Source organism: Tympanuchus pallidicinctus, unplaced genomic scaffold, assembly GCF_026119805.1.
Source record: "Tympanuchus pallidicinctus isolate F22 unplaced genomic scaffold, pur_lepc_1.0 scaffold1, whole genome shotgun sequence".
Classification (NCBI taxonomy): Eukaryota; Metazoa; Chordata; class Aves; order Galliformes; family Phasianidae; genus Tympanuchus; species Tympanuchus pallidicinctus.
Window position 1 is genome coordinate 22,260,178 of NW_026294618.1, and position 21,307 is coordinate 22,281,484.

A 21,307-nucleotide genomic window follows, 5' to 3' on the forward strand; every position below is an offset into this window, starting at 1 on the left:
TCTTAGACTTGGGTTCTGTACAAAATACCAATTTTTTTCCACTTCAGTTGTTTACATTGAGATGCAAAAAGTTGCTTACTTCCAGGGATCCTAGTTGTGTGGTGATAAATTGAGAATGTTGTCATCTAAAGGCAATGTGACTACCATCAAAAACTGAAGATTATTTATTCTGCACATTTTACAAGTGCCAAACAATTCCAGCCCAATCAGATTTTTACCCATTGTGGAACAGGCAGCATTTCAAACTAAAAATATATTAATTTGATTGTACTGCGGAAGGAAAAATGTGCTGACTGAATTTTGAAAGCAAAAGTTACCTCTTACAACTAAGTAAGTAGTTTGGAATTGGTGTAGAAGCTATTTGTGGAGAAGAACTCCACAGAATGAAAATTGTTCTAGTATTTAACTTTGTGCTTCTGAACTGTAGTACTTGTTGGAGTTTCACAGTCAGGAAACAACATAAGTGATGTTGTCAGAATTTCAGGTGAAAACATCTGTCAGGTTTTCACGTTTCTGTCAAATAAATGATGCCCCCCACTTCCAAGCCATTAGCATCAATGCCATCTGTGTAAGTGGATTTGAACATCAGGAGAGGATAGCAAGGATCATCACGAGAAGTAAGTGATCACATGAGATGCTTCCAGCAATTGCTATCAGAATGCTCTTTTTCCCCCCCCCCCCCCCCCTGTATTTCAGCATGGATGGTTACTCACGTGTTTCCAACACGATATCTCCTAAGAGACCTAAGGAAATATTTGCAAGATCTAAGCATGTGAAGGCGAGTTTTGTCTCTTTTCCTGGGCTTTTCCTTCCAGCTTTCACTATTTAAGTATATAGTCAGTAATCTTAAAATTTGCTTTAGTTTTTCCACTTTGATGGAATGATTGCCATCTTCAAAATCTGGTGTGGCCGTTCTGTTGATATAAAACCTCTGATCAACTGTTCTAGGCATCTTAAAAATGCTTTTGTTCTTCCATGCTAGTCAATTGGCTTGAGTTTTTGAGTCTAGGAAATTATAATGTGTAGATAGCAGTCTTATTTTCATAGGGATGTAACTCAAATATTGTAATGTTAGAAGTGGTATTTTTTATTGTATGTATTTGTTTTGAACTGTGAATTTTTTGACACCTATTTACTGATACTGGACTGTAGAACAGACTTTCAGTAGAACCCACCAAATACTGGACTTCTTTTGTTTTGTACCAATTTCTGGCATAAAGTATGTTTCATTTGTATGTTTCCACAATATATGTGTATGGATTTTTAATAATTTTCTGTGAGTTAGACCTCCATAATGTTCCGAACAACCCCAAATTTCTTAGGTTTAGTAGAATATGAATTTTATCCAAATGTTAAGAAATGACATTTTTAAGATATGAAAACAAATGCAAATAGCCCAAAGTCCTCCTGCTCTTAATGTTGCTGTTAACTTCTGGCAAGTCAAAGAGAACATGATAAGCTTGATAAACTTAGGTTAGTTCGCTGTGCTGATTGAAGACAAAACAATTTTGAGTGAAAAGCATTTATGGAATTTTGTATTAATGTTTGATTTCTAACAGAGGTCATTTGACCAAGGAAACATTTCAGGTATTCATATATTATCTCCCTTGTTTTTGTGTGGAAAAGTTGCAAATGTAAATGTTCTTTTAATGCTAAGTTTATCTTGACCAGTATTGTGCTTTCTCCTAAGATGTTTTTACGTGCAGGATATGCTTATCTCAAAATTGCTTTTACAGGTCATGTGAAAAAGAGGTGTTTCTACCAAGCTAATTAAAAACGTTTCCCTTCTAGATCTTGGCATTGGTTATAGATTGTATTTTAAAGCAATTTGAAGTATTTAATTCCCAGAAATATTACTTGAAATTGTCTTTTAAAACTGTCTTTTGGTGATATTTTTTTCACACGCTGATGTGTAAGCATGCTTGTTGTAAGAGCGTGAATCTTGGAAAGGAGAGTAACGTTTTTTTAAGTGCTGTGTTGTGAGTGCATCTTAAGTAGCATTTGAGAGATATACCCTTAGGATGAAGAAAGGATTTCTGTTACCAATAGTTGTCCTTAGAAAATCAAGTTTAGGAAAGTAAGAAGCTATCTTATATTCTTAACTTATTTCTGGATTTACCCATTATGGAAAACAGTGTAGCAAAGTGTGATGCCTCCTGTGGTTTAGTGTGGGATTGCTGTTCTCTTTCTGAGAGGATTTCTTACTTCTCTTGTACTGTTGTTCATAAGAAAACTCACTTTTTTCAAGTGCATGCAAGTTTTTAATACTGTCAGCTAAGACTTTTGTATACAAGCCTATGGAATGCTACCATACAAACAGATTTCTTAATATTTTCTCTAGTTTTTTTTCAGTGGCAAATGCTAAGAAAAGTGTTTCACGAAGTTATTAAATGAAATTTAAAATGGCAAAGATCCCCATTTCTACATAGATTACCTGTTGATTTGTTTTTTGTTTTTTGTTTGTTTTTTTTTTTTCCAAAGAGATGGGAAAGAATTGCTTTTCACTTCACGTTAGCAATAACCAAATGTTATTCCAAATTGTTGTTCCAAATGGATGTTTTTTAATTACCACAGTCTCATATTTGTCTCAGTGTGTTATTAAATTCACTGAGGCAAAAAACATTTTGTAGTGAAACAGTAGGTGACTTGGCAGACTTTGCATAGAAAAATTACAAGTATAGCTTTTAAGAATCTTACTATTTAAGAACTTTTTAAGTGCACACAAGCAAATGACTTTATACCTTATATCTGTCATTTTTTTAAACTCCTCTCACCTGCTGTTCTTTTTTTAATATTTTTCTTTTCAATGAGGATTTTTTTTTTTTTTTTAATGCCTCTTTCATGTGTCTCAGTGTTCATGGGGACTTAAGGCCGGTTACCATGCTGTCTACTGGTTAGGTAGCAAACTGACGGAGAATGATGGAATTATGGCTGAAACTTGCTGCTGTGCACCTAACTTTTCACTGTGGGGATGGAAAGATACAGTGTATTATAACTGCTTTTTTATATGAGCACATTTCTTTTACAACTTCCTTGGCAGAATTTCATAAAATCTGTTACATGAGAGAGTGTATAGGAAGTTGGAGATACTTGCAAGCTGGGAGGGGAAGCTCTGTTATGAATGTTGAGCAGTCCTACCATATGTAATTTTGTATGCCTGTCTAGACATCGGTTTCAGTAACCAAACCTTCAATACTGAGGGTGTTCCAGTAGGTTGGGATGAACATAGTGTTAAGTGTGTTCATAGGACACTAAAAAGCTGCGTATTTAATCATGCAGCAACATGTACACACACACACACACACACACACACACAAAGAGGAAAGAAAGACCTAGTGGGTACTAAACTTTACTCATTGTTTTTTTCCCTCATTTTCAATTTCTGTTTTAGCATTGATTAACACAGTTTTATAGCAGAAGGAAATACTAGTCAGACGAATTTGACATCCACTTCAGTGAGAGTATAACTTTTGTTGATTAAATGTGCTACTGCTCATGTAATACACAGGTTTTCATCATTTAGAATAGTTTGGTTCTTTTTCTTTAATTGGTTTTGTTTCAAAATAAAGTGTGTGCACATGTCAGAAGTAAAATTATGACTAATGCAGGATTCTGAAAATGTTGGTAGGTGGCCTGCCCGCATTGGAAGCTCTGTGAGCTTTTGGCTCAGATTAAAGGAAAAGCAAGGGAGATCTTCTCTGTAGAAATCACTGGAAGTGGCCTCAGAGATCGTCTAATTCCAATCCCCTGCCATGTATAGGGTTGCCACCCACCAGGTCAGGCTGCCCAGGGCCCCATCCAACTTGACCTTGAACACCTCCAGGGATGGGGCATCATGTTTGAGTGCCTCACCGCCCCCTGAGTGAAGAATTTCTGAGGAACATCTGACCTAAATTTCTCCTTCTTTTAGTTTAAAGTCATTCCACCTTGGCTTATCACTATCAGGCTGTGTAAAAAAGTCCGTCCCCCTCCTGCTTATAAGCTCCCTTCAAGCACTGGAAGGTCACAATGAAGTCTCTCAGTTCTCAGTTTTTATATCTAACTTCATCCTGAGAAATTAGATAAACAGTGCCTTTGGTGGTTTGTTTTTTTTTGGCACTGTTTCTTTTCTGTTACCATGAAAAAATAATAAATTCTGGAGATGCTAATGTTTCCTAACTAAAACTTTTGTTTCTTTCAGAAAGTCTGCAACAAAATTTTGCATCTTGTATAATCTAGTTAATAGTTGCTGGTTGAGGTACCATTACTCAACCTACTTATTCAGATTTTCATATGATTATAATGATTTCAGAAGCCCTTGATATGGTTCTCTTGTATGCCTGTGTCAAGACATCACATTTTTTTGTATTTTATGCTTGTTAATCATTTAAATATCAGCTAACATAAAAGAGCAAAACTGTAGCATTTTAAGTTAGAGTATTACATTATTGGACATCTAGTTTGTTTCCTTTGGCATTTAAAATGAAATCTCATGACCTCAAATACTTTGAGAGTTCTAGCTTAGTATTGCACAACATTAAAAACAATTTAAGCACAGTATATTTTGTAAATTAGATGAAGGCAACTTGCCAAGGTAACTATATTGTGGCTAATTAGGTTTAAATTCTGTTATGTTGATTTTAGCTAAGATGATCAAGTAATTGCAAGATTCTTTAAAAGGATGTGTTGAACTCCTATTGCTGACGCTTGTTTATCATTGCACTGGAGCTATATTAAATAACAGACTGTAGCCTTTATTGGTCTTAGATGAATACTCATTTTGAATCTGAACCATGAAGCACATGGCATAACAGAGACTTATTCTGCAGTTGGATTTCTCAGGTTGTCACTGACCATTTTCACCACCAAAAATGTGTGTGAATTAATTAAAAAGAAAAAACTTAATTTAAAAAAAAGAAAAAACTGATTGTTTTAATAATAATTGTATTATTTTGTCTAGAGGAGTTCTTGTAGCCTAATTTCTCCTTTCCTTCCCCACAGTGCTAGTTTGGGTAACGGGAAGATGAAGTAGAGAGGAAAGGAATGACAGTGCTTTTAGGGCAAAATGAGTGTGTTGGAGAATTTGTACCAACAAGTTATTTTGAGTGCGGTGTCCACACTAATACCACTGCTGTTGCAACACTAGAATATTCAGTGCTTCATTTACTGAGTAAACATTTAGAAACATAACATAATTAGCTGTTTGATGTAACAGTTCACAAGCTAAAAAAACATTGCCACCATATTATCCTTCAAAATATTTACCCAATCTGTATAACATTTTGCATAGACAGTTATCGCTGCTGCCGGTAAGGCTTAGAACAATGACTTCAGAAAGACTGCTAGTAAATAACCTTTTATCTCCCTGTTTGATCAAAGAGGCTCTTAGCAAATAGTAAGAAATCAAGATAATGATTTATGCTAAAGTTTTCAATTTCTATATATATAAATCTTAGAGAAATTTAGATGCTAGATAAATGCATAATTTTAGATCAGAGAATGTTTTACCCAACAGAAGAGGGACAGAAGTTCAGTACAAAATCAGGACATACTATATTATCTTTTGTGTTGATTTTCCAAGTGGAAATCTACCTAAAGCAATACCACAGTATTTTGGCTTAGAAAAAATCTCCTCTACTAGTGTCAGGAGTGAATACCACTGATTGGGGGTGCAATTTAAAAAAATAAATAAATAAAATTTTGAAAAGTAAACTTGTGATAAGGCTAGAAAGCAATAGTCACAATCATATCCTGATAATTTCTCTTTGACAATTATACAGATCATACAGCAAAACACTGATTTTTTATTTTTATTTTTTTCATAAAATTCAGGCCTGTTTTGTAGAAGCATTTTCAATTGAGTGTAGAAGAGCTGTGTTCAGATCACAAAAAGATTTGGTGTATTTTTCATTTTGCAATTCATTGTATATTAAAACTTTGGAAATAGAATAGAGTTTATAATTTCAAGCCCAACGTGCTTGTGTGTTATTCAGTATGCTTTGGGTAGAAGTGGTAAGCTGAAACAAACACTGATATGAAATGCTGTTGTTAGGACCTGCAGATTGCTGTTAAATTTGACCTCCTTATGTCCATGATGTACCAATCTCTACATCTTAGCCTGGATGGTTAAATGCAGATTTCTATGACTATGGCTTTGTTAATGGCTAAGCCGTTCTAATAGCTTGTTGGCAGGGAAACTGAGAAGATTTCATCTGTGCTGTCGACTCTGTGCTGTTTTCCCTCTCCACTGCTTAGTTTCTGCTGGGACAGTGCCTTGATTTGGCTGGTGGGAGGGTAGTGCCAGAGCAATACAGTCAGTAACAGGTGCGAGCCTGCAGAAAACAGTGGTAGAGGCGTGGCTGCAAGGATAAAGTGGAATTGCCCATTTCTCTCAGCAGCAAATCATTGCATTTGGCTAAAGCTGTCTTGAGTCTAACTGCTTTCTGTCATCCTTCCTCAAAATGAAGACAGTCAGCATAGCCATTGTCCCTGTGTGTGGGCATGGTGATGATGGGTTGCTGGTTGGATTAGATTATCTTAGAGGTCTTTTCCAACCTTAATGATTCTATGAAAAACAGAGAAAAAGAGAACCAAAAGTAGAAAATATCAGGTATTTAAATATGTTTGCTAACGCTATTGCTTTAGAGAAATCTTTCAAATTGTTTAAGCATGTGTAGTCTAAAACAACTGCTGTTTAATTACTGTGGGATAGTATTAGGATTCAGTATGTTGATGGAAGGGGTTTGTCCATTGGAAGTAAAATGCTGGATAAGCATTGTACATGCTTAAATTTATCTGTGTGTATGCCTCATCTACTACATCTGTTTCTGAGGCAGGGTCTCAGGTGGTGATATTCTCTGTGTCTTGTATTTCTCAGTTAATTATTTTTTAACCTATATTGGACAAACATAAGCAGTAAGGAGAAATGCTTCTTTATCATCCTTAGATACCATCCTTAGAACATACATACCTTAGAACCATCTCTACTTCTAGAGCAGCAGCTGTAACAAGGATCTTTTGTTGAGCAGCCTGTTTGTCATTAATATCCTGTAATAATTCTGTTCTGTCTTCTACATAGAATCATAGAATGGCTTGGGTTGGAAAAGACCTGTAGAGCAAATGCAGCGTGAACATGTGCTCCCTCTCAGCTGAGAAATGAGATTAAAAACAATCCTTTTGTGATTTTGAGTGGGGGTGCTCAAGTTTTCTGGCATGATGTTCATTTTGGAAATATCACTCAGATTACCTTCAAACACTTCAATTTTCTTTTCTCCCTAGGTCTTGCTGTATTGAAACATGTGCTAACACCACGTGTGAAGGCAACTCATGTAGCAATCGACACAATGAAAGACTATCTGGATGCAGTGTATGATGTGACTGTGGCATATGAAGGTACTGTGGACCACAAAGGACAAAGGAAACTGGCACCATCTATGACAGGTGAGTTGATGCATGCTAGACATGCTGCAGCCACGTGTATGTTAACATGCAAAGACAACTTCTGGTGCTTTTCAGTGCTCTGGAGATAATCTCCACAGTGCTCCAGCCATCTTACCACTCCTTGATGGGGCATCAGTGGCTTGGCTCAATAATGCTTACCCACAGCATTCCTGTCCTCTCCTTCCCTTCACTGCTTGCACATGGAATATTTCTTTGGTCAGATTCTGTGCACCACCAGTTCTCTTTGGAGTTGAAATGAACTTGAGGCCGCAAGCAATGGGTGCCCTTCACCTCCATGTTTCTTCTAACACTGGCATTTGATGTGATTGTAAATTATCTTTCTTCCTGCTTTTTTTTGTATGTAGTAATATATTTTATTTGTAATTTTTCATATTGCTAAACATACCCAGCAACCTTATAAACACTTCAAGCATTTGGTACAAGCAGGCTTTACTTACTACATGTAGTATTTTAACCATTTTTAGCACCTTAAGAAACTAGGGTAAACTAGTCAGACATTCTGTTGGTTAATAAAAATTAAGTTCCAAGGTATCTGCCAGGGAAAACTTGGACAGAAAGCTCTGAAATTTGGTGAGTGGTGAGTTGTTTCTTTTCTTAAAAAATTCATTTATCTATACCGTCGCTGGAGTGTTGAATGGCATCTTTCATTCCATTTGCAGTTGGTAGGTCTCTCAGATATGAGAGTATATGAGCATGTCTGTTGTTAGTTGGCTCACAGTAGTACTTTCCAGTCTGTTGCAATTTGGATATTAAGGGCAAAATATGCCACATTAGTTCAGCTTTGCATTTTCTGAGGGGCTTGCAGGTAAATTCTTAGCTAACGCAGCACTCCTCAGGTCCAATGTCAATGAGGGGCTAGTACTTGGTTCCTTCTGCTAAAAATGGTTGCCAGTACAGCCATTTCCATCTCACTTTGTTAATAGGTGCAGCTTTTTGATGGCAATGTAAAGCTCATCCTTCCAGATACTGGTTTTTAGAAGTTCTGGAATTGTCTGTTTGTAAGTTTTCAGAAAAATTTTAAATTTAGTGAATAGGTAGCAAACATAACTACTAACGCTGTGTATTAACTCTTGTAAATTCTTAGGATAGTTTTGTGGTAAAATATTGAAAGTGATTTATATGATTTAATGTATTTTACTTAGGACATAATCTTCTTTTAAACTTAGTTTTGGAGATTTTTATTATTTAGAGTTTGGTGTTTTTTCTTTTTAAATACAGACCCCCTTGAAGATTGACAGCCTCCCTCTTACCCTGTCACTCAAGATTCCATTTAAAACAAATGGAACTGTTTCCCCTTCCCTGTAGCATATCTTGTTTCGTGGCCAGATTATTAGATTCTCACACTGGACTTTTCACTGCCCGATTGCTAATTAAGCTATTAAAATATCATTACCTAATGATAAAATGGCAACTGTTCAAATTCCTCACAACCCTCTTCACCTATTGAGCTTTCAAGTTTCTATGAAATATAATTACGTAAACAAAACTAGCAAACTGAATTTCCCTGTTGGCCATTTCTTGTGCCTGATGTCAAATGGTAATTGGTTTGAGGTGACCACTGCACATCCAGCCTTCTCAGGACTCCAGGGCAGGGAGCCCAGCCTTCATGGCAGGGCTACATACACATCACTCAGGGATGTATCAGACATACTGGTGAGGCTGGAATAATTACTGTCTCAGGAAAAATAAAGCGAGTAGCACAGAACGAAGTGAAGCCAACCAGTTGTTATCCATTACAGAGTAGATAAAGGCAATATCCATCCAGAACATTCCAAGTTATTGTGGCAGTCACATATATTCCATATAATATAAATTATGTAGATTAAGGAGGCTTTATAAATTACAGAGGGAAACATTCCTTTAGACCCTCCAGACACAACATGGAAGAAAAATAATAATAATAATTTCTGATGCAGAAGGTCAAGATCATCTTACTGTTCCGCAACAGTCCAACAACTGGTCTGCGCAGTAATATAATACAATAAAAAGATTTGAATTAGTATATTATTATTTGAATTGTGTTATTTTTATAATCTCCTTGTTTAAAAAGACTTTCTAAGGAAAAAAAGATTTTTTTCACCTTAGAAAACTGAAATACCATAGTGTTTACTTGTTAAGAGGATTAAAACCAAGCACAGTATACTAGCATCTGGAAAAATGACCTTCCCCATCCTTTCTGCGTTCGTGCTTAGAGTAGAGCCATGAATGCCAGGAAGGTCTGATAACATGCTGCCTTTTAAGAGCAGGCAAATTATTGTGGTATATCCTTTGAAATGAGTTGAATTTTTTGTGGCTATCTATGCACTTAAATATTTTACTGGCAATTTCCAGCTGGAAGTCCTGTTTTTAATTAGTAGTTGTATACAGTGACACTCCTTGTTGTTAGTGCTTCACATCCAGTTGTAGCTAATGGTTGCGATTTGTATTTTGTACTTTTTCTACCATGTATTCATTATTCATTCCTTTTCATTTGAACAAGTTTGGATCTTGTTGTGTTTCCAGTGGAATTTTTCCCCACATGGTAACCTCTGCAAAGAGTAACAGTTTCTCACAGACCTCTTCCCTCTCCCAGTACTGAAGATGGTTTGTCCAGATCATTAAAGACAGACTGTGATGATTCCTTGCAGGAAAGACCATGCTGCTAGACTGTATTTATTTGTGATCATTAGAATTCTAAGATTCAAATAATCACATGGGCAGTTCAGCACAGCTAAGATGCAGTTCATGTTTAAATTCTTAAGCAACTTAGAAGCAAAAGAGGAAAGAGCTAAATGCTTGTGCTGGATTTGTTGATGTTTTACTATAGCAAAAGCATATATTATCATTCTTCTTAAAAGAACCTAATTTTCCTTCCCCCAAATGAATGTGCTGAGTGTTTGCATCCCACATTATCCTGCATTGCCTGGTATGAAGGAGTAGCTCTCATGGGACTTGGGAACCGTTGTTGTTCTTGCACCTGAAAGAGCATTATGCACACATTTACATCTTTATTATTTTGCCTGCAGCCTGGAGGTTTTACCGTAACCAGATGGTATTTATCTGGCCGTTGTAGATGAAAGAGTGTGTGAAATAGCAGCATGTGACAATGGTAAACATTGAACAAAAATAGAAAGTACATGTAGGCTCTGTCTTGAAGAAGTCAGAGGAATTCCTGAGAATTATTGACTCTGCACTATATCAATTCCAGAACAAACACTTTGAAAGCATGTGTGTGTGCACATTTCTGAAAATCAGTCCATACTTTGATCGGTATAATTTGAGGAGGTCAGACTAGCCAAACTTCCCTGGGGGAAATTACACTTTTCCAAATGTCTGTACTTTTATTTGGACCCAGTTAGGCTGCAAAGTACAGAACAATAGCAAAGAAACTGGAGCAGTGGGAAGCAGTCTTTGTCTGGACTTTAGCCTGAATTTGATCATATCTGCTGTCTTTTAATATCCAAAGAATGATAACAAGCACATAGTTATTGATGTGTTGAAAGAATTAAAAGCACAGTATAATGAGCTGATGAACAGTATTAGATATATAACACATTCAAAAATGAGATTAATAATGATGAAGTGACTAATAATCTGAAGAGTTCAGATCTCTGCTAGTTGACCTTACGTGAAAAACATTGAAAATTAAATTGCAGTTACTTTAGAGCAATTGAAAGGATGTCAGTTAGAAGTGAGGCTGGACATCAGCATTGGTGACATCTCTGGAGGTCCCTTCCAGCCCTTACAATTCTGTGGTTCAGTGAGATTTGCAGCAAGTGTGGGATAGCTTTTATGGCTTTTTGACTTTTATGGTAAATCTAATGTCATGAATTTGTTGTGCTGCATCTGTTCAAACAAAATTTAAGCAACTACTGTTCATAATGTAAATTTTCCATTGAAATATTTGGAGCAATTTTGATAATAACATCGGTTGGCAGCAAAGTTCAAATGATTTCATCTTAAAATCATGCTTGAAAGGAAAACTCTGATTTTATTTAGTGTAAATTATTAAAATATGATACTTTTAAATGCAGTGATTTCACCACAGCATAAGTAATCATTCAGTTTTAAATGGAATGCCTTTTCACTTGTCCTCTGTAGGACTAGATTTGTCACTTTAGGACCACTGCATTTCCTATTAAAAGTAGTTTGAGGAGCACAAAAGCCTGTCTGTTAATTTCTGCATGACTTCTTTTAAGTGGCACTTTGGGCACAGATTTGTACTTGCGTGTCAGTGTTCTGCACATAAAGACTGTCTCGTAAATGGAAAGTATTTTAGTTCTGTAACAATTACACATTGTGCTTCTGTTTGTAAATAACAGCATTCACCAAACAGTGGCATCAGTTCATGGGAATGTGTACAAGCTTTGCTGTAGTTCCTTATTGGACTCCAAAAACCAGACAAAACAAGTCTGCCAGAACGTGGTTGCCAGAAAGAGTGAGGACATCTGACTTTTTACCTATCTCAAAGTAAGAACAGAAAGGGACTTGCAGTTCCTTTAGCCCAGTTTCCTGCTGCCTGCAACAAGGAAACTCAGATGCCTGAGAGTAGTAAGAATAAGGCAAGCATCAGTGATACTTCCTCTTCCCAAACAACAGTCACTTGTGGATACTGCTTCTGTGTGTTACAAACATGCCCTTATGGGGATAATAACCCCTCCTATTTCTCCATGAGCCCAAGATGTATGGACAAGTGCCTGTCTGATCATAAATAAGAGCCTTGTGCATCTCTGTTATCTTGAGGCAGTTCCTACTGAATGTAGGTATCTGTGGCTTCCCTTTGGGAATCTGTAATCAGAAGACACCATGTTCATCAGCAAACCTTTGCTAAACAAATCAGATTTTCAAAGTATTTACCCTGGAGGCTTATAAAATCACTCTGATCCATGTTCTTCATGCATATGTGCAAGGAATGCCCACAAAGCAGTTATGTACAACAGCTTGAGGAACTCCTGATTCTTATGCAGAAGTGTATCTAAACCCTGAGGATAACAACAAGTTTAACTTCTTACACCGTCAGGTTTGACCAGAAATGCATTGCTGCACAGAGAGCCTATGTTTGTTTTTGGTTTTTGGGAGGTTTGGTTTTTTTGGGGACATCAGAGTCCCTTTTTTTTTTTTCCTGCAGTGTTTGTGGTACTGTTCTCTGTTGATCAAAACAAACTGGCTGAAGAAAAGGGAAAAACAGAAATACTAACAGTACTGGCATAGCTCCTAACAGATCCTGTTTACTGCCTGGAGAGATTATTGTTTTGGATTGTTCCAATCCTTGCATTTCTTCTTTTCTTATGTGTATGTGTATTAATATTTTTTTTTCCCATTTCTGGAACTTGAAAAATGTGTCAGGGAAGACTGAAATATCTGTATGGGGAGTCTCATAAATCTGGTCCTTTCCAGCCATCATCTGTGAAACCCTTTAAGTGTAATCCACAGATCCAACACTATCCCAGCTGTTGCTGGCAACCTATTGATCAAAACTTTTATACTTCTGTAAGAAACTACAGAATTTGGCCAGCATATAGTATTCACGAGTTGTTACAGAGCAGCACGAAGGCCAGAGTGAGTCTGTTTTAAAAAAAAAACAAAAACAGATTAAAGCCATTCAAAGATTGCTTCAGTGATTCAGTGAACACTGATGTGCAAGGACTGTGGGTCTTCATCAAGCAACATCTTGTTCCAGCAGCATGACTTACAGTGATGCTCTGCAGCTCTCTGGCGCTGATACCAGTGCAGAAAACTATGCACCATTTTCTAATACATGTTGTAAAAGGTCCTTTACATCTGGATGTCTTTAGAAAGGTATGGAAATATCATTATCTATACTTGAAATCACAGGATTTGTTAAGATGCAGTTCTAATCTGACATCTTTGGGATCTTTAGTGTTTCTGTTAGGCTTTCACATCTTCCCCTCAGCTTTTGAGATGCTTGGGGACATGATTTAGCAAAGGGTTGATAGAGTTAGGGTAGTACAGTGTTAGGTTGCAGTTGGACTAGATCTTTAAGGTCTTTTCCAACCTGAGCCATTCTATGATTCCATGATTCCCTTCTCCAAACTGAAAATCCAGCCTTTTACGTATTTCTTTGTTTATAGTGCTGGTGCTTTTCTGCCTTAAATGTTTTAGTTGTTCCTTTCTACTGTATTATTTTTCAGTTCCATGTTCTCCTTGAGATACAGAGTTCAGAATTGCAAACTCTTTAAACTGTGGGCTCACAATCTTTTTGTATAGCTGCAAAGTGACTCCTTTTGTCCTGTTCTCAATATCCTTGCTGGTGCTGCCCGGTATTCTGGTATGATTTGGGGCTGCTACTATCTGAGAGGGTAGTTTCAGAGAATCATCACTGAGCTCCCAAACTGTAGCCACCAATTCCAAACTAAGCATCATATTTCAGGTTTTTTTCCCCATACTTATTTGGGCTGAAGCTTGGCTGCCACGTTTTTCTCTATTTGCTCAACTTGGAGGTCCTTTAGATGTTCCTCATCACCATCTGACGTTTGATCTCCTAGAAGAGCTTATGATCTCCTGAAAAAGATCTGAAAAACTGGAGACTTCGTTGTCTGCTCATTGGTCACAATGAGGAATAAAAACAATCCTAGCATCACTCTCTGGAGAATCCCAGCTGCTGGGTTTTTTCCATCCTGAAAAGTGACCATTAAGTCCCTCCGTTTGTTTCCTCTCCTTTAAGCAGCTTTTGGTCTATAAAGCATCATTTCCTCTAATCTCTTAGCAGCTTAGTTTCTTTAATAGCCTCCAGTGTAGAACCCTGTCAAAGGCTTTATGAAAATTGAAATATATCATGGCCAGCGAATCTCCTTTATCCGCCTGCTCCTTGACACTGCTGTAGAAAGCCATCAAATTGGTGAGACAGGATTTCCCTTTATAGAATCCACGCCAATTCTTTTCCAGCCTACTGTGATTATCTCTGTGCTTAGCAACCTTACTATAGGCTCTGTTATCTTACCCAGGGATGTAAGACTCTTTGGTTTGTATTTCCCAGAATCATCTCTAAAGCCCTCATCTGAGGATGGGAAACTCCTCATTTTTCTGGCACAGTGGCTGTTTGTGATTATGAGTTACACATTTTTGTTTTCAAATTCCACCTTTAAGAGCTTTGGGATGAATGCTGTCTGGTTTTGCTGACTTCCTGTCATCTAGCATGTTTATTTAGTCTCATACTTTCTGGCTGTTTACTTATTGATCGAGTTCCTTTGAGCAACGTGGTACAAAGAATGCAATAGGTGTCGGGGTGAGACAATTTCAACCAGAAAGACTGGTGCAGGCAATTATTTGATCCCCTTTTATATGGTTTTACCATGCTCTTCACACCTTTGTCATCCAGCAGACCCACTAGTTCTTTAGCAGGTTTATTGCTTTTGGTGTATTCAAACAGTTTAATCATTAGTGCATCCTTTGCATTTCTATGTTCCTTTTCCACCCTCTTAGTTTTATGTTTACTTTTGGCATGAGCTGATCCGTGTGTTTTCCTTCTTTGGACAAACTTTCTATTTTTAAAAGAGAAGGAATATAATAGTAGCGTCCACAATTTTCCTATTAAGCCATACAGATGGGTTGCACACTTTCAGTTTTCTAGTGTTGCAGAGGCTTTATTTGAGTTTCTAATACAAGTTTTGCTAAGTTTTGGTATTTTGTTTTTTTTAACAGCCTGTAGGCTGCCTTCTTTTCTGCTGTTTCTTCTTGTGTTCAAGAAACATGTAGATGTTGTACTAAGGGACATGGTTTACTGGGAAACGTTGGTGATAGATGGATGATTGGACTGGATGATCTTTGAGGTCTTTTCCAGCTTTGGTGATTCTACAATTCTGTAGCATTTTGACACTTTATCTTCTCCTTCTCTATGCCTTCTCCAGTTATAGAGTTCCTTTAATTGCATATGATGGTTCTGTATTTATTTTACTGTTGTTACAGACCACTTTTCACTAATGCTGTGCACTGCATTAGGCCCCATTGGGAATGGCATCTTTCCTTGTGGGTTCTGCAAATAGTTGTTCCAGGAAGCCATTTGCTCTTTCCTCCTCTGCACCTCATCTTGATGAAACACTGGTGTGGCTTAGTAAAGGAATAGCTGGAATCTCAGGCTCCTGTAATTGCAGCTCTCAGTCTGGCTTAACACTCTCACCACTGTCATCAGGCTTATAATCTTGTTAATAAGGCAATCTTGACACCATCTAATTTATCTATCTAGGATGTATTTTTTAGAGGATACACCAGGAATTTTTTTTTTTGCTTCTGTCTCCTTGTATTATCTCTATGCAACTGTGCTGTATAAAATCCTTTGCATATGCTGCCATGCTCTCACCTGTATTTCCCATTCAGTCAAATTCTTGTTCTCTTGTCTTCATGTTAAGTTTTCCTATTTGATGTGGAGGTTTTTGAGTTTTGTCATCACATTAAATTTTAGCCATGTTCACCTCCTAAGTTTGGTCAACCTGAATGGTTGCTTTTCCTGGCCTTTTACTTTTCCCAACTCCTAACTGAAGTACTCCCTAAGGCCTTTTCACTGCCAGCACCCTGGCTTAGTTAGGATTCAGGGGAATCCCATTTTTCTTGTATCTAAAGGTCCTCCAGCTCCTGACACACTTACTGCACTGTGTCTCTCATAGGTTAACCTGGAGAAACAGATCTCTCTCTGCCCTTGATTTGCTTTCCCTTTCAGTGCTGTTCCACTCCAGCACGACTTTATTTTTCAGAGCAAGCAGTGAAATAGTTTCCTGGCAGCTCAACTTGAGGTGATGGAAAGCACTGAGCTGAGAAACAATGCATTGCTTAAATGTGTTTATTTTGCCAATTGGTGGTTAATTTGGTGTACAAAAATAAATGAAAGCAGAGAGATAGGATTTCATTCTTTTGAGGAGGAGATCATTTCCAAACTGCTTTGATAGCTCAATTTAAGTCCACTCTAATAGAAATTTAAGAAGTAAAGAAAGCATCCACAGTTCAGAGAGGAATATACATTTGCTGACTTGAGATTGCCTGTCAAACTGTACGCAGGACAACACGTGGTGTTTTGTTACTGAAGGGGATGCATTGTTGTGTGTTGTAAATATTAGTTCTTTTGAATAAAAATACATTATTCAGATCTCAGTTTCCTGTGATGCCACTCTCACCCTATTGCAGACATTACTGAAGTCCATTAAAATAGGAAACAACTGGGGGTTGTTGAAGTGCATTTGACTCTATCAGGCTTCCAGTTCCCCTTTCTTAATTGTGAAGGACTTTGGCAGAAATGATGAAGCACTTAAAGAGCCAACGTAGGAGGCTGGAATCTGAGCTACCCTATTGCTGTCATATTGCAAGTGCATATGAAACCAGACCTCATTAGTAATTGAAGACTGGAATATCTGTTTAAGTACAATGTCACTGCCACAACTTCCTTAAGGGGCAAGCCAAAGAATTTGGAGTGCTGAAATAAACTTCCATGCTATCATTAGGGGAAAAGTGTTCTAAAACCATTTATATATCCCTACTCAATATCAGGCACGTGTAAGTTTTGGAGCTTCTCTCCTTCCCTCACTTTCCCTGGTAGTGCTGCTAACTTAAATAGAATTAATTGACTTATGAATGTGAGGAGCTGAACACTGGCAGAACTTTGCCAAAGATTTTGGACTGCATGCAAAATCTTTGGTTGCAATTAAAGACTCTGGGAAACTGGTCCCTATCCTGGAAGTAATTGCATCCCTTTCATTAATTCTAATTCTGCATTGAATCCTTCATTCCTTGGTTAGCATGTATTCTGTCCCATAGGGAGGGGGTTGGCAATTCACAGTATAAGAAGAGAACTGTGAGGTCCCACTTATTCTTTTCAATTCTTTCCTTCTGCTGTGATTGGTCATTTAAGGCATTATAAACATCCTGCACTTGTATCTATTATTTAACCAGATAGAAATCAGAATCAGTCCTCTTGGCCCCCACACAAGTTGTTGATGGTCATTTAAGCCAAATCATGCTTGATCCTTGATTGACTAACACTGTCTCTGGTATGCTTGATTATAATGCATGATTTGCACTTATATTTTGTCTTTTGAAGGAGAGCTCAGGCTTGCCTGTTCCTGCTGTTAATTACAACAAATTCTGGCAAATTTGGGAATCTGAAAAGCCTGTCAGGCCTTAAGGGCTAATGTCCCAGAAGTTGGATGTAATTTGCACATAATAAATTGCTTCAGTAAGATTTTGTTTCTTAGCTTAATTACATAAGTCTTTGGGGAGTTGAGCTAAATGTGAAATTAAGGGTCATGGGACCTCCACAAACCTTTAGAGGCTGTGTTGATAAAATCCAGCTGTTTCTTCTCAAAAACAACCTGTCAGCAAACCGTTCTTATCCATTGGTGTTCTTAAGTGATTGCAGTGATATTATGCACCTTAAAAACAGAAAAAGAAAAAAAAAAAAAAAGGCAACATTAGTTGCATTAGACCATTAAATGAATTGGATAGTTAAAGACTAATTAGGTTCCCTGATTAGCTTGATTGCACGTGTTACAAGGTCATCTGCAGATGTACTGGATGTCCAGGCTTTGGATAAAATGGCTTTGAGTCAATGGGTGGGAATATTGATCCTCCTGAGGGAAGCCCTTATAGATGCAGATCACGCAGCCTTCAGCGAGGCTGTACTTAATTGCAAGGCTGTGGAGAAGAGCATTGGGATTTACATAGGTGGGAAGAGGAAGTTTTAGGTTCTTCACATCTGTGGACAAAATGTGGACTGACTGAAGAAGACAATGCAGGGAGTAGAAAGAAGCAGCTTGCATTGGAACTGTAGTGTAGAAGAAATAGCAGCAAGGCTTAAGTATTTTTGGAGGGGGGGGTATTTCAAAGCAGATTAATGGTGTTGCTACATTTCAGACTTCAATGGGGAAATTATTCTTTTTGAAATATCAATATTTTACTCCATTTTTGTTAACTGGAGTTTGATAATGCACTCTGCCGCTATCTTTAAATAATCAAACACCAGTCCTTTTTAAGAAGCATAACGTTAGCTTTAAAATTATCACATGGCTATTAACAATCCTTTCATCTAACTTAGAATTTCACTTTTGTAATTTTCTTTAATCATTCATGACTGAGATTATAAATAACATCAGGAAGGAGCCATTAGTTCCTATACAGAACAACCTGTGTGCTATGAATAAAAAGAAATGTTCACCATACAACACGTAGAACATCTGAAATATATTTTAAACCTAGACCTTCAGCCAGAGCTGAATATGCATGACAGAGATGCTTTTTATAGTAGTGCAAAAAACAACATACCATTTGGCTTCTAGGCTCTTGTTTTCTATAATGCAGATCTGCGTATTTTTAGAATGTCCCACGTAATAGGTAATGTCCTTCCAAAAGAGGATTTAGACATCAGGGGACATTATAAGCAGTTAAGATACAGACAATATGTCCATCCTTTTAAAATACTGACAATATACTTCTAGGTGCTGCTACAGTGAATGACCTTCATATGGTGTCTTGGACAGTATCCCCAGAGAATCGGATCTGGAAAATCCTTTCTGACCATTAAAGGCAGGCAGGAAAACCTCTTCTCAGATACATGAACCTTGTTTGCATCGTGGCTAGGAAAAACATTATGTGTGAACCTGAAGATAGTTGTGTGTATATATCATCATTCTGGACCTCCAAGTCCCTCACTTGCTGCCATCTAATAGCTGTAGCTAAAAGATGGCTTTGCTAAATCTACATTTAGTGTTGGTTGTGTTTGCCACAGCTAGGAGCTGGATCTGTTTCTGGTTGGAGCCCTTGGTCAACCCTTGAGCTGATGGCAGACTGTGTTGCTCTCTGTGTGTGCTGAGGTCTGTACAGTGCAGGAGTCTCTCTGCATGAGGACTAGACACAGTCTGCATCAACATGCCATAAGACTTTACTGATCCCTTTATCTCTCTTCCTTCCATCCCCCTTTGCAAAAGCACAAATGCAATTTGTATGAACAGGCTTTTAAAATTCCTTAAGGCAATTTCTAGTATATGATAAGGATTATAATGTCATTAAAAACAGAATAATCTTGCCAACAAGGAAAGCAAATGTGGGGAATGTCTGCTTTGACAGACAATAATAAAGATGTACATGCAGTGACAATTATTTTGCACAGGCATTCTTTGAGATACCCCTAACAATTACGGGTCAGAGTCTTCTGTACATGACTGTCAAAAAGAATGTCAACAACCTGCAGGGACCACCCAGTCTGCGTTAGATTTGTTGCCCATTTTTATAGTAGAAAGGCACTTCTCCCTTTTCAGAATATGAAAATTATCCAAAATTCCAAGTACTTCCATGCACACATCATTAATCTTTTTGTATGGGGATGCTGTCATTCCTGCAATCCCTGTTGAAACTGATATATGCATATTAGTAGACAAATGCTGATGGATTTTTCATGCCAAATGCAGTATTCAACCTTTTATTACTTGTAAGATATTCCACGAAGCCATTTGGATAATGGAGTTTTATCAGTAACTGGCTTAGTGCTTGCTTGTGACATTTTTCCAGGGAAAAATTGAGGAAATGGGGAAGGAAATTGCAGTAGGGCTATTTTTCATCATCCAGGAGCAGACAAGACAAGACTTAGATTTTACTAACAGAAGAAAACTTTTGCTAACTTTGGTCCAAATTGCAGGCTGGATAACTTTCCTGCAGAGAAGCTACGGCATCAAACAATACAGAGTGAGCAGATTGCTGCTGAGGTAGAAGTGCGGTGTTTTCCTGCTGTGCTTGTTAGAACTTTCTTCCGTGCCACACCTGACAGCCAGCCCTTCACAACAGCGTGTGGTCAGGCGGCTCTCAGTTCAGTGAGGCACTCAGAATTCAAACATAAATAGGGAAGGCCTTTGAAAACCAAAGTTAACCAACCTTTCGAGGCGTTTAACAGCTGTGAGGTCAGACTTTCAGCATATTTTAGGTGAATAAATGCTGTACAGTGTTTCTGTAACTCAGTCCTGTTATTTTGTTCTCTTTCAGAGTTTCTTTGCAAGGAATGCCCAAGAGTTCATATTTTCATTGATCGAATTGAACTGAAGGACATTCCAGAAGAGCAGATGTATATGAGGAGGTGGCTTCATGAACGTTTTGAAATAAAGGATAAGTGAGTAGCACTGAGCTGAACTTTCTGTTTCAAGAGGCTTGCTTTCTTTTATGATATTTATAGATATACCTGTGATCTCTGTGTTAGCAGCAGCGCAAGCTGTAGGACTCTCTGAGGACAAGTGGTTTGATACTCCTGTGCATATTACTCGCAATACCTCTGTGATTAAAGCTGAAATCAGTAGGTTTTAGGCCTTTCTTAGAGCTTCAGAAGCATGTTCCAGGCCAGACTCATACTCAGAGTTATATATAATTTGTGTTCTTGAGGCTGAGTTGTGTGCATCCAGATTCTCAAGGCAAACAAGCAAAGAAAAAGGAGATTTGCTCTGGCTTAGTAATTAGCATTATGTCTGGACCTTCCTAACTTTGTTAGGTCTTGGTCCAATCTCTTTTGCCAAAATTGTGTATGCATCTTCTATCAGGTAGTGATTGGATAAGAACAGAAGTAATCCACAGACACCTACCATCTATTCCATTGCCTACCACGGGAGATTAGGTAAATTTTTATCTGTCCCAACCACCTTTGAATCATGGTACAAGTGCCTGGATTTCTCCAGCACCTCCAGATAAGGCCTCTAATGAGCATTGTGTGCCAAAATAAAGATGTGCCTAGATGTGGGATTTCAGTATTGTCAGATGTCGATTTACCATGTTTGAAGTCCAACCTAAGGAAGCTGAATCTTTTTACCTTCTAAATCACTGAATATGGTATGTGAGTCAGAAATTTGCCAGGTACTTCAGGTGTGCTTGCTTTAAAATTATTCTGGCATTCCATGGCAGAGTAAGCAAA

The 21,307-nt window shown here is 37.7% G+C and overlaps 2 protein-coding genes across 2 annotated transcripts in view; both read left to right on the forward strand.

Annotated features, from left to right (window-relative positions):
* TMEM14A (transmembrane protein 14A) overlaps positions 1 to 21,307 on the forward strand; it is a 199,077-nt gene that overhangs the window by 132,973 nt on the left and 44,797 nt on the right. The window lies entirely within an intron of this gene.
* The window catches only part of AGPAT5 (1-acylglycerol-3-phosphate O-acyltransferase 5), a 56,330-nt gene that overhangs the window by 31,695 nt on the left and 3,328 nt on the right, over positions 1 to 21,307 (forward strand). The window contains exons 6-7 of the mRNA XM_052697637.1: positions 7,258 to 7,419; positions 20,395 to 20,518. Coding sequence (XP_052553597.1) covers positions 7,258 to 7,419; positions 20,395 to 20,518 — 286 coding nt within the window. The remainder of the gene's footprint in view (positions 1 to 7,257; positions 7,420 to 20,394; positions 20,519 to 21,307) is intronic.